Here is a 16,165-nt window from a genome sequence, read left to right as displayed (position 1 = left end):
TGGATCTCAGAGTCTGAGCTAAGGATGAATCCTGTATAGGAGATTCCATGGCCCAGGCATCTGGAAGCCTGAGACAGAAGGTGTGTCCAAGAGAAGATCCAGAAATGAGTCTGACTGTACCACGGCGTGGCTTACACTGCCCTCTTTCCACACCAAACTCCTATAGAAGATACATTTCTCTAGCCACAACCAGTTTGATTTCCTATCTTTTGTTTTTCCTGCATGTATGTGGAGGGCACCGGAACCTCTGGAACTGAAGTTACTGGTAGATGTGAGCCTTGTAGATACTGGGTCCTCTGTTAGGGCAACAAATGTTCTTAACCACTGAGCCATCACTCCAGCCTCTAATGAGAGTTTAAGAGAGAGAGTTAATGGGCTTTTCCCTCAACATTAACTTGTTCTGCCATTATTTCTTTTGGTTTGGTTTTGGTTTTTCAAGACAGGGTTTCTCTGTGTAGCCCTGCCTATCCTGGACTTGCTTTGTAGACCAGGCTCACCTGGAACTCACAGAGACCTGCCTTCCTCTGCCTGCCAGAGTGCTGGGATTACAGGCATGCACCACGGCACCCAGCCCCATCATATTCTTAAACATTTATTGCCAACATCTTACAGCACTAACAGACTACAGAATGGAATATCAAGAATTATGAGGGCTTAACAGTGTTTCTTCCTCTACTCTAGTGCCCATACATGTGCACTTATGTGGGCTTTGAAAAAAGCCAGAATTTCCCTAGGAAAACAATCTGTAGACCAGACTGGCTTCAAACTCAAGTTATCCACCTGCCTCTGCCTACTGAGTGCTGGGATTAAAGATGTGTAGCCCAGCTGACAAACTTGATTTTTTTTTTTTTGTCTTTCTAAGACTGACTTTATTTAATGTATTTGCCTCCAGCTGGATCAACTTTCATACATATAACTGTATTTACATTTTTGAAGTCTAGATTATTTTAATTCAATCTAAGTAGCCAGTGTCATAAAAATATACAATAGAAAATCTTATGCCACAATCTTGATTTCTATATAATGATTTCCAGTTGAATACCTGAACGGGGCTCATAAAAGAACTCAAAGACTGGCTAATGGATGGTCAGAGCAGAGTTCCTCATGCAACCACCTAAAGTGCAGTCCAGAACAGGAGAGACGGCTCAGTGGTTAGGAGGGCAGGAGTTCAGCACCCACTGCGGACAGCCCACAGATGCCTGTGCCAGGCCCTTTTTTGGCCTAGGGCACAAACACTCATACGCCATTCACTCACACACATACACCTAAAAATAAATCTTTAAAAAATCAACGTTTTACCCAGGCAACAAAGGACTAAATTTGGAACACCACAGAGAAGATTGCCATGGCCCCTGCTTGCTATATACTTAGTGAATTCACTCAGTCAGAGCTGAATGTATATCATTCTCTAGGATGTATAATACAGTTATCTTATTCTGACACAAGGAAACTCAGTGTAAGTGAGAGAACTGTACGCTGTGACTGAGTCTTTGTACTTTGGTGAAGACGCAAGTCAACCTGCCTCCCAGGGCCTGAGAGATCCTTATAAACAGGGCTACAACATGTGGACTGAGTACCTGTGAGCAGCCAAGGGGAGACACAACTAAAAGGGTGGGTACAAGTTAGAAGTTAAACAGCCAGGCACGGTGGCACACGCTTCTAACCCCAGCACTCAAGAGGCAAAGGCAGGAGGATGTCTGGAATGAGTTCTACGACAGCCAGGGCAACGTAACAGAGATTATGACCCAAAACGTGAGGACTAGGGATGGCAAGAGTTTTTAAAGAAAACTCTGAAGCCTGAGTCCCATATCCTGGGCCAACTGAATGCGTCTTAAGTGCAGCCTCTGCACTAAAATTTTCTTGTTCTCAGTTGTTGGGCTTGAATCATCTCCAAATGCATAAGCTGAGAACTCATTCCCCGATATGGTGTTATTAGGAATGAGGGTCTGGAAAATTTGAGCATAGAAAATTCTAGAACAGGACTTTATACAAATCTCTGTTTTCTGTCATGTAAGAACAAGAAAGGCATGGCATGGCACACATCTGTGATTCCAGCACTTAGGGAGGCAGAAGCAGGTGTATCTCTTCAAGTTTGAGTCCAGGACAGCCAGGGCTACACAGAGAAACCCTGTCTCCAAAACAAAACAGAAAACAAAAGAAAACCATAAGATCATAGGTGACTTCAACCAGAAAGTGGACCCTCTGCAGACTCTAACCTCCAGAACTGTGAGAGATAAAACTGTTTAAACTCTATCTAGTCTACTTGTTACTGTAATGCAACCAAGAAGCCACATACCACCAGGGTTAAATACTAATACATACTGTAGAAGCAACCTCTCCAGCTGTAACTCCTAACCATTTTAAAGCTAGAAGAGGAGATACTGATTTTTGAGATAAAGGTTCTTTGTGTTGTCCAGTCTACTTTAGAGTCCTAGGCTGTGACTTTGCATTTCAACCTATAAAGCCGGAAACACAGGTACACACCAATGAGCCTGCTACTGAATTTTATAGTCACAGGCAACTGAATGATTGTATTTAAAAATTTTTATTTAATAATCAGTTACCTGAATAAGTAAGTGCATTAAAACAGGAACAAAACAAATTCCTAGTTACTAAAACACAAATTTCTACTTCTAGCAAAACATGCAAAAACCACATTGTAGTTCCAAGACAAAATGTGGGTGTATACTGCACTTATGAATATATTGAAAATATACAAAACTGAGAAAACTCCAAGCTACCTTTCAAAGCATCTCTGAATCTTTTGTTTCATCTCGTGTTCAGAAGGAATTTTGGGGCTGGAGAGATGGCTCAGTGGGTAAAAGCACTTACAGCTCTTCTAGAGGTCCTGAGTTCAATTCCCAGCAACCACATAGTAGCTCACAGCCATCTGTAATAAAATCTGGTGCCCTCTTCTGTGCATGAAGACAGTGTACTCATAAAAATAAAATCTTAAAAAAAAAAAAAAAGGAAGGAACTTAAAGTAGCTTGTCAGGATGTTGTTCCAATAGCATACTTGAACTAGTTTAGCCCAATGGACTCTCTATCCTATCATGTGATAGGGAAGATGTAAAATACTTTAGAGTTCCTCACCCCACTCTGATTCATCGCTATAAAACCAAAGTGAATAGAGCAGCTACATTTATGTTCCTATAGCAGCCATGCCAGGGTGCAGTCTCTGGTGTTTAGTGAGAGCAGAGCGATACCGGAAGGCTTTCCCACAGTCATCACACCCAAAAAGCTTCTCTCCTGAATGAATCTTCTGATGCTGAATAAGGTGTGCATCCTGGCTGAAAGCCTTTGGGCATTCGTTACAGTTGTAAGGTTTTGCTCCAGTGTGAGTACTCTGATGTTCAGTTAGGTGCATGCTCCGGGTAAAGGATTTGTCACATTCATTACACTTATAGGGCTTTTCTCCCGTATGAATTTGCTGGTGCTGCGTCAGATGGGAGCTCTGGCTGAAGGTTTTTTCACATTTGTTACACTGGTAGGGTTTTTCTTCTGTGTGAGTTTTTTGATGTTGAGCAAGAGATGAACAGTGTCGAAAAGTCTTACCACACTTGGGACATGCATACGGCTTTGCTCCTGTATGAATTCTTCTGTGTTGTGTAAGGTGTATTTTCTGGTTGAAGGCTCTGCCACATTCATTGCATTTATAAGGTCTTTCACCAGTATGGATTTTCTTATGCTGAATAAGAGATGAGCCATAGCTGAAGGTCTTCCCACATTCGTGACACTGATAAGGCTTCTCTCCAGTGTGAATTCTTTCATGCTTAGCAAGAGATGAGCTCCGAATGAAGGCTTTCCCACATTCCTTACATTCATAGGCTTTCTCCTGGCTATGGGTTTTCTGATGCTGATTAAGGTTTGACAGATAACTGAAGGCCTTTCCACACTCACTGCACTCAAAGGGTTTTTCTCGAGTGTGAATTCTTCGATGCTGAGTCAGGGACGAGCAGTAGCTGAAGGCCTTTCCACAATCACTGCATTTGTAGGGCTTTTCTCCGGTATGAATTTTCAGATGTTGAGCAAGGGAGGACCAGTAACTAAAGGATTTCCCACACTCTGCACAGTCATAGGGTTTTTCACCAGTGTGTGTTTTTTGATGTTGAGTCAGGTTTGAGTGCTGACTAAAGGCTTTTCCACACTCATTGCATTCGTAAGGCTTTTCTCCAGTATGAATCATATGGTGACGGATGAACGTTGATGGGCCATTGAAGGCCTTTCCACATTCGTTACACTTGTAAGTTTTCTCTCCAGTATGAATTTTTTGATGTTGAGTAAGGTGTGTGCTCCTGGTGAAAGTTTTTTCACATTCTTCACATTTGAAAGGCTTTTCTCCTGTATGAATCTTCTGGTGTTCCATAAAGTGACCTCTCTGGCTGAAGGACTTTCCACACTCATTACAAGTGTATGGTTTCTCCCCAGTGTGAATTCTCTGATGCTGAACAAGATGGGTCCTCTGACTAAAAGCTTTCCCACACTCATCACATTTGTAGGGTTTTTCTCCAGTATGAATTCTTTGATGTTGAGTGAGAGATGGACCCTCAATGAACCCCTTTCCACACTGGTCACATTTGTAAGGTTTATCTCCAGTATGAATTCTCTGGTGGTTTATAAGGTTTTCACTTCGGCTGAAAGCTTTGTTACATTCATTACACTTATATGGTTTTTCTCCAGTATGTGTTCTTTGATGGCGGATGAGAGCAGAGCAGTAAGTAAAAGCTTTACCACATTCATTGCACTTACATAGCTTCTCTTTCTTAACGGAGTGTGAATTCTGCTTGGCTCTTGTTTTGGTGGAAGTTTGGTCTAGAGCTACTTCTGTTTGTGTTACAAGGTTTGAACTCAGGTCAAGATTGCTCTCACAAATGAGTACTGTTTTCCCAGTTATTTTTCTTTCCCTTGGCAGCGTCTGTTGGTTTGCCTGAAGTTTCTCTGAACTCCCATCAGATTTCCATGTTTCTAAGACACTGGAGCTGCAAGAATCTTCCCATTTATAGTTGTTTAATTCTGCCTCTGAGAACAGGTGCTCTTCAGAAATGTCACGTTCTAGGGGTGACACACCATCTTCAGGTCTTGTCTTCCAGTCTGAAAGAAAAAAAAAATGCCAGTATTTTCTGGACAGAACAAAAGAAAATTGCCCTTGTGGAAACTAATCATTTGAAGGTTCTCAAATACATAACCCTAATATTTGAGTAGAAAGTGGGAGCTAAGGAGAATAAACTGAAACTGGAAAGAGCAATCTTACTTCAGTTTCATAGATGGTCTCTAGGGTTGTTTCATAGGTGTTCTCTGAGGACAGATAAAAATGGTATTTAAAGAGAAAATTAAATATAAGAGATAAGCTGTGTGTAGTACTCCACTCCTTTACTCTCAGCATTCAAAGGCTGATGTAGTGCTACCACAATGGTGGCCCCCACCCTATTGCAAGTGACACCCTGTTTCAGCAGTCTCGGTGCCAGCCTGAGCCCACTGATGCAAGGTCGGCTGCAGCCACTGAAGATTTTTGTGTATGACAAACCCCATGCGAATGTGAGTACCACTGGCCACATGAAATCTCAGGAAAGACTACTCTGATCACAGCATCTATAAAAATTTTAGCCAAGGGAGGTAGGGCTAAGTACGGGAAGTACAAGGACATAGACAACGTCCCAGAGAAGGGTTTAGGGTATCAGCACCAATGCAGCCATGTGGAGCAGAGCACTGCTGCCTCCTACTGTGCCTGCGCAGACTGTCCAAGTCATGCCCATGTCTTTTAAGAACATGGATCATAGGCACTGGCCCCGCTGGATGGCTGCACCTTGGTGGTGACAGCCGATGATGGCCCCATGCCATCAAGAACCTAATGGCTTAACAGACTGGAATCAAGCATGCTGTGTTGTGTGTGAACAAAGCAGACTCTGTCCAGGAGTCAGATACGGTGGGAGCTAGCGGGGCTGAGATCCAGAATTTGCTCAGTTATTTTGACTATGAAGGAGAGGAGCCCCTAGTCATTACAGGCTCATCTCTCTGTGACCTTGAACAATGTGATGCTGATGTAGGTGTGAAGTCAGTGCAGAAGCTGCTGGATGCAGTGGACACTTACATCCCAGAGCTCAGCTGGGACCTGAAGAAGCCCTTTATGTTCCCTGCAGTCAGTTTACTCAAATCCTGGCTGGGACACAGTGGTGACAGGCACACTAGAGCATGGCAGTTTGACGGTCGATGAGTGTGAGTTGCTGGAATATAACAAGAACATCAGCACTGTGGGGACAGGCACCGAGACATCAGCACTGTGGGGACAGGCACCGAGACATCAGCACTGTGGGGACAGGCACCGAGACATCAGCACTGTGGGGACAGGCACCGAGACATCAGCACTGTGGGGACAGGCACCGAGAAGTTCCAGAAGAGCCTGGAGAAGGCTGAGGCAGGGGATAACCTGGGTGCTGTTGGTCCAAGGTTTGAAGTGGGAAGCTCCAAGGCATTGTCTGGTCATGATTATGCCAGGCTCTATCCAATCCCACCAAAGGGTCGAGGCCCAGGTTTACATCCTCAGGAGGAGGGGCTTTCACTTTATGCCTGCCAGGCATCATCATGCCTCCTGGGAAGGAACCTGCCATGCCTGGAGAGGACCTGAAGCTCAGCCTGAGCTTGTGGCAGCCTGTGTTCTTAGAGAAAGGCCAGCGCTTCACCTTGCAGGATGTCAACAAGGCCACTGGCACTGTCCTTGTCACTGAAACATCTGCCACGACAAAGGAAAACAAGAATCTCAAATGGAGACGAGCTGAACATTTGGTCAGGTTCTTGAACTTATGGCTCCCCTGGTCAGTGCTCCCTCCTGTGGACACAATTACATCAAAGCAGCATATAACAATGGACACTTGTGCTCAAAAGAAATGGCCTGCCAGGTGAGGCAGGCAAGTAAACCATAGATTAAAAAAAAAAAAAAAAAAGGTAACCAGAGACTACTAAGGGTACAAAGAAAAGGACTAACTCTAAAGGATGCAGTATGAATTGAGATTCCTTGGTAATGAACAATAAAGCAAAATTTTAAGAATGCTGATTTTAATTCAAGACAAATAAATAAGAGAGATTCACCTAAGACTTATCAGTGTTAGTCTGGAACCCTGCAATAAGAATTCTATCTCTGCTAAAAAATTAAGTTATAAATAGGTGAGGAAATAATCCATGGTGGAAAGATAACAAATATCAAGTCTATCACTATGGACTTTGGAAAAGAAGTGGAAGGCTAAACTATAGGTGTAGAAGCAGAAGATGCCAAAAGCAGCATTGTAGCAGGATGCTTATGTGTAAGATACAGACTTCCAGCTTAAGAGGAAAGAAAACAGTTGAAGCCACAGGACTGCGTATGAGAAAAGGACAGAGGTAAGGAAGACTCTCAAGGGTGACAGAATAAAATAAAACCCTGGCAACAGGAAAATACGAAAAGACACTGCCTATGAGTCCAGTCACAACCACTGCAAGCATGAGCAGAATGGCCGACCCCAAGCTGTCTCCACAGACAATGGGATGGCATACATCAGTGTAGACAGCCTCATAGTGGCACAGCTTCTTCAGCAAGAACAAGGTCACTGCAACACAGCTTTAGCAACGACGATGTGTTTCAGAAGTACATTTTCACCAATACCCAGGGAAGTATATTTACACAGCATTTGCTGTACATAACCAATATGTAAATTATAAAGAACATCTTCTGAGGCTGGTGGAATAGCTTATGCAGCAAAGGTGCTTGCTGCTGGTAGGCCTGACAATTTGAGTTCAATCCCTAGGATCCACATGGAATGAAAGAAGTGACTACTGCAAGTTGTTGGTTGACCTCATATAAGCACATGCACCCCTGGCCAATACACAAGTAAAACAAATGAAATAAAGAGTATCTTCTGGATGTACTGTAGGGTGAAGAACATGAGGGCCAGAGTCCTGTGCTGTTCAAAAAACGGAAAGTATTTAGAAGTAACCAATCACAAGCATGAAATGTATGAAGGCAAAGTGATATTGACCACAACCAATGACCACACAATGTCACATTCTCTATTCTATAATCAAGAGAATTATCTAGGAAAAGAAGGATTTGAAGGATTAGAGAAAATTCAGAAGAACATGCTAACTACTAATACCCCTCCCCCAAAAGCAATCCCTACGTTACTAAATATAAAAACCTGTGGGCACTGGCTAACATATTCCTATACCCAAAATGTGCAGAAGTAATCAAAGGTGACAATAACTAGACTGCAAAAAAATTAGGCAGACCAGGATCACAGATTATGTCTCTGAAAGGACTGGCCTCTGCAACATCCTCAAGGAAGCAATGGGGGGAGGGGCCGGGAAGGTGGCTCAGTTAAGAGCACTCATTGCTCTTTTAAAGGACCTGGGTTTGGGTCCAGCACCCACGCAGTGGCTCAAAATCACCGCAAACTCTAGTTTCAGGGGATTTGATACCCTCACCCTCTCCTGACCTTTGTGGGCACCAGGCATTTATTCATATGGTAAAAGAAGCATATATGTATGCAAAACACTCTCTCCTCTCTCTCTCTCTCTTTCTCTCTCTCTCTCTCTCTCTCTCTCTCTCTCTCTCTCTCTCTCTCACACACACACACACACACACACAAAATTAGTAATAAATCTTTTTCAAGTATAGTAGAAAGTATTATTAATAGGTAAGACCAATCAGAGTAATACATTTCAGAGATGAATGTTTAGGTTGAGATAATAATACATCAAACATAGATAAAGAAAGGGAAAATTAATGAAAAGAATCAAATCTTCCAAGAACTCTGAAATAACTTTTAAAAAAATTCTGAAGGCAAGGAAAAAACTAAGATGACGTCTAAAGACACAATTTAATGCAATTATAGCAGAAAATTACTCAAGCCTACAGGAAAAAAAAAATTCTTCAGAAGCTCAAGGACAGAACGATAAAGGAACAGAATGTGAAACCAAGCATGGGAGTAAGAATGGAGTAAGTGCTTTACAACAACATACACAATAAAACACAGCAAAGGCTGCAGGGATGGAACTCACTTTCTTTTTATTTTATTTAGGAACAAAGAAAAGGCACTTAGTGTTAAGTGAAAGCATCTGGAACTAGCATGTTTGATGCTAACAGAGATGAGGCCCTGATACAGAAAATGAGGGGACAATTCTAGATCAAAAGAAAGTAGGGAGAGAGAATGTAGAGTGCAGGTTTAGAGGTCTGCTTCAGAAAAATGAGGAAGGCTGCATCCTCTAAGGGGAACGCAAAGTAGGATCTGTGTTGAGATGTCCTCATCTCTCCACAGTGAGGCGCTGAAGAGTCACTTCTCGCTGTGCTGGCTGCAGGGGAGAGCACTTACCTCCCAAGGAGCCAACAGGAATGCACAATTCCTCAGTCCACGGCTCTGTCCCTTGCTCCAGGTGGGAAATCATGTCAGGTTTGGAAACCTGGAGCCCTGCTCAGAGGGGGAAAAAAGAATCTGCTGCAATAAGGAAATAGCGACATATCAGAATGCAATCTCACCACTCTTCCAAGATACGCCCCATGGCAAAAATCTGGTGTGAGGAAAAGCAGGGCAATGTAACAATGAACGGGCAGCCGAGAGGCTGACCTGAGGAGACAAGGATTAGTTTACTGCTCCACTTAGTAACGAGGAGACACTTTCAAAATTTTAATTTGCTGGTTCCTAAACTTAGATGCCAATCACATCCAAGCACAAGAGATAATGTGCCTCCCACAGCCGACCTAAACTTGGGGTTACCCTCACCTACAGAGATGAGGTGTGTACCCTCTTCCCCACATCCTGATCTTAACTTGCGGGGCATCACCCTCACCTATGGAGACCAGATGTGTGTAATTTTCCAATGTCACGTCTCTGAACAAATCTCTCTGTGTAGGATCCAGGTGTTTCCATTCTTCCTGGGTGAAGTTCACAACCACATCCTTGAAGGTCACTGATTCCTAAAACAGCAGGTATTCTATGAGTTAGCCTTAGGAAATAGATAAAACCAGTACTATCCACAGAATCAAGGCAGGAGATGAACTAAAAGTGATACTAATATGCCACTAGTATGTCCACCTCTGGGAAAAATTTAAAATAGTACCTTACACATAGGATTGGTATTAAGAATACAATAAATGTTCCATGTGGGTGGTGGTAATATAGCTCATTGGTGGAGCATGGGCACGGTCCTAGGTTCAATCCTCAAAACCAAAAGCATATTCTTTCCCCCTGTGAAGAGCTTTATTTAGGACCCTAAGTGCTCAACCAGTACTGGCCAATGCTGTCCCTATTCCTCCTCCTCATCTCTACAGCAAGCACTAATAATTGCTATCATCGATAACATTTTTACCATCTATAATGTACAGGAATATCCAACAACTTTATGACAGACTTGCCCTATCACATTTCTTTCTTTTTTGGGGGTAGGGGAGTGGAGTGAGGTAGGGTTTCTCTGTGTATTCCTCCTGGCTGTCCTGGGACTGACTCTGTAGACAAGGCTGGCCTTGAACTCAGAGATCTGCCTGTCTCTGCCTCCGAGTGCTGGGACTGAACCCCATGTGCCACTACCACTCAACTGTCCTATTACATTTCAAAGGACATCAAAGTGTAAAGCGACCGAAACAGTGTCCTGTTATGGAATAAAACTCAGTACGAAGAAAACAGCTCAAAATAGGCCCATGCATTTAGGAGTGGATAGGATTAAGCAGTTTCCAAATTAATTAAGACACAATGGATTGATCACTAAATCATACCATACAATTAACTATTGGCCAAAAGATAAATAAATAGAGATCTTTACACCTTTACAACATGCCCAAATATTCCTGTTGGCTTAAAGATTACATACATTGTGGGGTTGTTTGTCTTGCTATATAATCCTGGTTGGCCTTTGCCTCCCAGGTGCTAGGAGTAAAGGCCCGTGCCACTGCTCCCAGCTTCATTTTGGATTTTTTTTTTTTTTTTTTTTGGTTTTTCGAGACAGGGTCTCTCTGTGTTAGCCTTGGCTGTCCTGGACTCACTTTGTAGACCAGGCTGGCCTCGAACTCACAGCGATCCACCTGCCTCTGCCTCCCGAGGGCTGGGATTAAAGGCGTGCGCCACCACGCCCGGCTCATTTTGGATTTTTATCCTCTACGGTTTTGAGCAAACTAAGCTTATAATAATGAATTACAGTAAAAACAGGAAATGCACTTCACCCAATATGAACAAATTTACATTTCTTTACAGTGCTCATTCATAAGATGGATCATATTCTGAGCAAAAGAAAAGTCAAAATGGCTGGGTACAGTGGCACATGCCTCTAATTCCAGCACTCAGGAAGCGAAGACAGGCGGATTGCTGTGAGTTTGAGGCGAGTCTGGTCTACAGAGCTTGTCCAGGACAGCCAGGGCTACAAAGAGAAACCCTATCTCAAAAAAAAAAAAAAAAAGAAAAGAAAGAAAAGGAAGAAACAAAAGTCAAAATGAATCTTAATAATTTTAAAAGGATTCAAGGCACAAGAAATATGTTTTCTTACTATGGATATGTTCACTCACTACCTGGAACATAACAATTGTTTTATGAACCTTCACACACGTTAAAATTTATCCAATGAGAGCTGACCCTTTGCATCTGTAGACTCAATCAACTGTAGATAAATTATACTCAAAGAATATATGCACAGATATTGTTTTTGTTGCTATTTCCTAAGCAATAGAGTAGAACAGCTGCATAGTATTTATACTGTATTTACAATGTATTAGATATTTAATTATCTAGAGATGATTAAAGTATACAAGCTGATGTGGATAGGTTATATGCAAATATTGTGCCATCTTATGTAAGGAACTTGAGAATCTACACATTTTGGTACCTGTTAGGGGTCCTAAAACCAAGTCCTCCAGGATACAGAGGAATGACAATATACTTTAAATACATGTAGTTTATTGTCACAACATTCCTCAATAAAAAATAAAGTAATGCTAAAAGCACCTAAGCTGAAATTGGGAAGAGCTGGCGTGGGTAGGCTGAGTAAGAACAGGAAGCCCAGTAAAGGGAGGTCTTAAGGTTAAGGCCCATGGAAAACTTTTCCTACATTAAAATGTATTATGGTTCACAGATAACCTACAGAATAAGCCTTTACACTTCTCATGAGCCACTCAGTTCTTTAATATTCTGACCTCATTCAATTTAATTTTTTAATTTGACAAAATAAGCCATGTCCTCCAAATCCTTCTGAATCTATGACTGTTACCAGTGCCCACCTGCCCACTCTGCTTATGACCTTTCTCCATATCTAAACTCTGCTCCTCACACCTTCCTTACCCCAGTATTCAAATGTCACCTGTCCTTGGGAGAGTACAACTGCACATCCTCCATTCAACTCTCTGTCCCTCACAAACCACACACACCTCTCCACTCCCTAAGAGCTGCATCATTCATTTCACTTTTTGTAAACTTGCCTATTTGATTTTTATGGGCCATTTTACTCGATTCAAGTAAAGGATTAAATGTTGTGCTTCTTTTTCCCCTGCCGCAGTACAGTACAGGACAGGTAAGAGGTGAACGGAGAGTGCACTGGTGAAACTGTGGGAGCAGAGCAGGATCTGGGTGAGACCACAGCACAGATGAGAGCCCAGAAAGACTCACCAACAATAATTTTGGAGTAAACACACCTCACAATAAAAGACTTATTATTCTTAGAAGTAACATGGCATTTAAGAAAATCTCAACTTACCCGAAAACTAGATGGTGAAAGCCCGGGATGTCCCTCACGGAGACTGGTGGAGTCTGCAAAGGTCAGGCCTAAGGAGGAAGAGGCCATGGTGAGTCTGACCAGACCTGTTGCTGCCAGCAATCCAGAAAAATCTTTCTTTTCGTCCTGGAAATAACAACTGTCTCCCCTTTCTTTCTATGTTGGAATGCCCTAACCCCCAGAAAGACTCAACTGAGGCCTTGGTGAGTCCTGAGTAGGCTCAGAAACAAACAAACAAAGAAACCACCGCCTTAGGAGTTAGTTTTGTGTCTTGATACTTAACTATTCACATGGTTCATATAGATAAATCTGAGACCCTCATTAAGTGGGGCAAGGCATTCCTGCTGTCTTTTCTCTGCTACATATAAAATGTGAGTAAATAGCCGGGTATGACGGTGCATGCCTTTAATCCCAGCACCAAGGAAGACCAAATTTGCAGATTTCTGTGAGTTTAGTGACACACACACCTAATGAAAGTAAAGACATGCAAACATCCATACACATAAAATCTAAAAAAAAAAAAAAGTAAAAATTTAATGAGGGAAAAATAGTAACATGTCACACTCTCAGGTGTTTTTTAAAGAACTATATTTGGTTTAAGGCACTGCAATGTAAGAAATCTGCTAACTAGGAAAAGACTTCTCAAAAGTCTAGAGATCTTATAGGGGACCTACCAAAGGCTAGGCTACCAAAGGAAACTTGGGAGGAGTTCTAACAGCTGAACTCACAGGTAAAGAGCAGCATTGTGAAAACATTTAAAGTCGCTAGTGCTTTTAATATCCACACAGAAGTTACAGAACAGGCACTTTCGGTAAAAGGAACTAAAAAATAAGGATGTTGTTTGAACCCAAACACGTGCACCGGCACAAGCTTGAAAAATTGCTATCTGCAAGTTATTTCAAAACTAATCTTTGCATTGGAGAGACTTGTTTTTAGTACAATTATTCTAAAAGGTAATGAGGAGAAATATAGAGAGTATCAGATATTCTGAGCTGTTGTTCCTCTCGTGTCCAGAAGCCAGAATCAATTCTTCCAAGTCTCTTTCGATGATGTAATTAGTTTTCTTTACCCGGAACCACACTGCTGCCTCCTCCCAGCTCTCAAATCAGCTTCCACCAGCCTGCTCTGCCCTGGTAATCCCCGTTACCTGTCATCTCAGGAGCTCTACGTGTTCCGCTAGAACGTGGACACGTGGACATTGTCACAAGCAGCTTCAGTCTGGGGCTTGGACGTCTCGCTCCCCTTCCAGGATGGGTGCCTAATGCTCTCCGAGATTGGCCTACCAGACACAGGGTGCACTCTGCAGCACACGTCTTGTTGTCGCACCTGAGACCGGTACAGACTAGCCAGGAGGTCCTGTCCAAGCACGGAGAGCAACGGGGAGGTCTGGGTTACTGTAGAGAAACAAAAAGTGGAGAGGAAGCAAGCAGCTCTGCCTTGCACCAGACTCTGGCTGCCCACCGAGAGTCTGGTCAGTCGCCCTCCACCGGATCTGCGACCTCCTACCTCCCCAGGCGGTGGCCAGACACACCTGTTGCGAGGCACACCAGAAAGGCGGGCAGTGCGGCACCTCAACCGGCCCGGCCCAGAACAAAGGAACAAAGCCTTGGGGAACCGACCGTCCCCAGCAACGCCAAAGGGAGGCGCGCCCCCTTCCCTGACTCCCCAGCTTCCTCTTGCGCAGGCCTCATCACGCGGGCCCGCAAGGTGACGTCACACTCCCAAAGCGCTGGGCGGTTGCCATGGTGATACCTGGACTCCAGTCTTGTGACGCACTCCTTAGGATCCTGGAGCCTGGGGTGGTCATCGAGCCCAAAGCCCACGAAGTGGGACTGGCCAAGCACCCACCCTTTTCCACGCCCACAGGCGGCTTAGCGGTCACTTCCGGTCGGGCAGACCCTTCCCCTTCTTTCTCCCCTCCTAGCAACACACTCGCGCGCCTCATCGGGGAGCACAAAAGACCACAATTCCCAGAATGCAACGCGCGGCGCCTCTGAATTCCTTTTTCCCAGGTTTCTACTAATTTTGCAGTCCTTCCCGGCGGGTCGGGAGGTGGCGCTCGCCTACTGTTTGTGTATGGTGGCTTGGGTTGTGAGCAGAGGCGATCATACCAGTGTTTGTAACAAAGACAGAGTCACACACTCGCAGGTTTTTGGGTGGGGATATTGGCGCAGGATCTCATACTCCTCAGTTGGCCTCGAACATTCAATATAGACGTAGCTGGCCTTGAAATCCTGATGTAACTTCTCCACCTCCCAAGAGCCTGGACCTCACACACAGAGACTTTAAAAACGCAAGTGCACATTTCACCATTCAGCCCTGCTTTCCTTACCTGGCCTGCATTCTAATTTATATGATTTTTGTCGTTTTGAAAATATTTGTCGCCAGGCGTTGGTCGCGCACGCCGTTAATCCCAGAGCCAGGGGCTGGAGATATGGCTCAGTGGGTAAGAGCACCGCCTGCTCTTCCAAAGGTCCTGAGTTCAATCCCCAGCGACGACATGGTGGCTCATAGCCATCTAAAATGTAATGTGATGTGATGCCCTCTTCTGGCGTGAAGGTGTACATGGCGTGAAGGTGTTTATTTAATACATAAATAAATAAATCTTTAATCCCAGAGGCAGCCGAATCTCTGAGTTTGAAGCCAGCATGGTCTACATAGTGAGCTCCAGGACAACCAGGGATACACCAGGAAACCTCTGTCTCAGAAAAAAAGAAAGAGGAGGAAGAGGAGGAGGAGGAGGAGGAAGAATAAAGAGAAGAAGAAAATATTTGTCATCATCACCCATTGGATTGTTTCCCTGCCTTTGAAAAAAATGACTGACATTCTTTTTTAATACTAAAGAGGCCAGGAAAGGGGTGGTCATACAGTATTTTACGTATTAACATGGCTTTCTGAACGTTTCTTTTCCTAGTGTTATCCCCAAATTTTGAGAGACTCCCGAACAGACCACCCAAGAGCTGAGTCCAAATGCAATGGCAAGGAAGTCTTTATTGCAGGTTCAAACCCGAGCCACCCCTCCTGTGCACTGACACAGCAGATTCAGGGAAGTGGCCTGCAGGGAAGAGTCTCAATTGAGAGGGGGTATATATATATATATATATGGGTTTTACAGTATATGATTGGATGACATTTGGGCAGAAAAGCTGCAAGCAGGGAGTTACAAGCCTTGGCGTTTCATGGTTGGGTAATTGGTGTAGGGGCAAGCTGGCCTATAGAAAAGATTGGCTGAAGCAGTCCTGGGGCATTAGGAACTTTGGCCTGGCTTCTCCTAATTGGCTGTTGCTATGTGCCAGAACACCTGCTGGTCAGCTTGACAGGCAGAGAATATATTTGAACTTTCCCAAGGTGAGCTGATTGTGTTGCTGGGGGAATTTTTCCGTTTAAACTACTTCGGGGTTTTTCTGGAATCTGGTTCAGCCCTTGGCCAGGTTTAACACAAAATGGA

General features: G+C 43.7%; 1 protein-coding gene and 1 pseudogene across 4 annotated transcripts; one reads left to right on the top strand and one right to left on the bottom strand.

Annotated features, from left to right (window-relative positions):
- Positions 1-838: 838 nt before the first annotated feature.
- Positions 839-15,027, bottom strand: ZNF184 (zinc finger protein 184). Of its 3 annotated transcripts, none has more exons than XM_084796276.1 (6): positions 14,249-15,027; positions 13,865-14,111; positions 12,700-12,767; positions 9,814-9,940; positions 9,339-9,434; positions 839-5,091 (listed from the first exon to the last, which is right to left on the bottom strand). In XM_084796276.1, the coding sequence occupies exons 2-6, from the start codon at positions 13,914-13,916 to the stop codon at positions 3,143-3,145; spliced, it is 2,292 nt and encodes a 763-aa protein (XP_084652402.1). In that variant the 5' UTR covers positions 13,917-14,111; positions 14,249-15,027; the 3' UTR covers positions 839-3,142. The 3 variants fall into 3 exon arrangements, with proteins under 3 accessions (XP_084652402.1, XP_084652403.1, XP_084652404.1); XM_084796277.1 differs by having other exon boundaries at positions 14,470-15,027; XM_084796278.1 differs by having other exon boundaries at positions 13,865-14,073; positions 14,470-15,027.
- LOC311605022 (elongation factor Tu, mitochondrial-like) lies at positions 5,520-6,897 on the top strand (annotated as a pseudogene). Its single transcript has 2 exons — positions 5,520-6,444; positions 6,572-6,897. The product of its transcript is annotated as an elongation factor Tu, mitochondrial-like (transcript).
- Positions 15,028-16,165: the final 1,138 nt, after the last annotated feature.

This window comes from Acomys minous, assembly GCF_964271855.1.
Source record: "Acomys minous genome assembly, chromosome: 9".
NCBI lineage: Eukaryota > Metazoa > Chordata > Mammalia > Rodentia > Muridae > Acomys > Acomys minous.
This window is presented reverse-complemented; position numbering and strand designations above follow the sequence as displayed.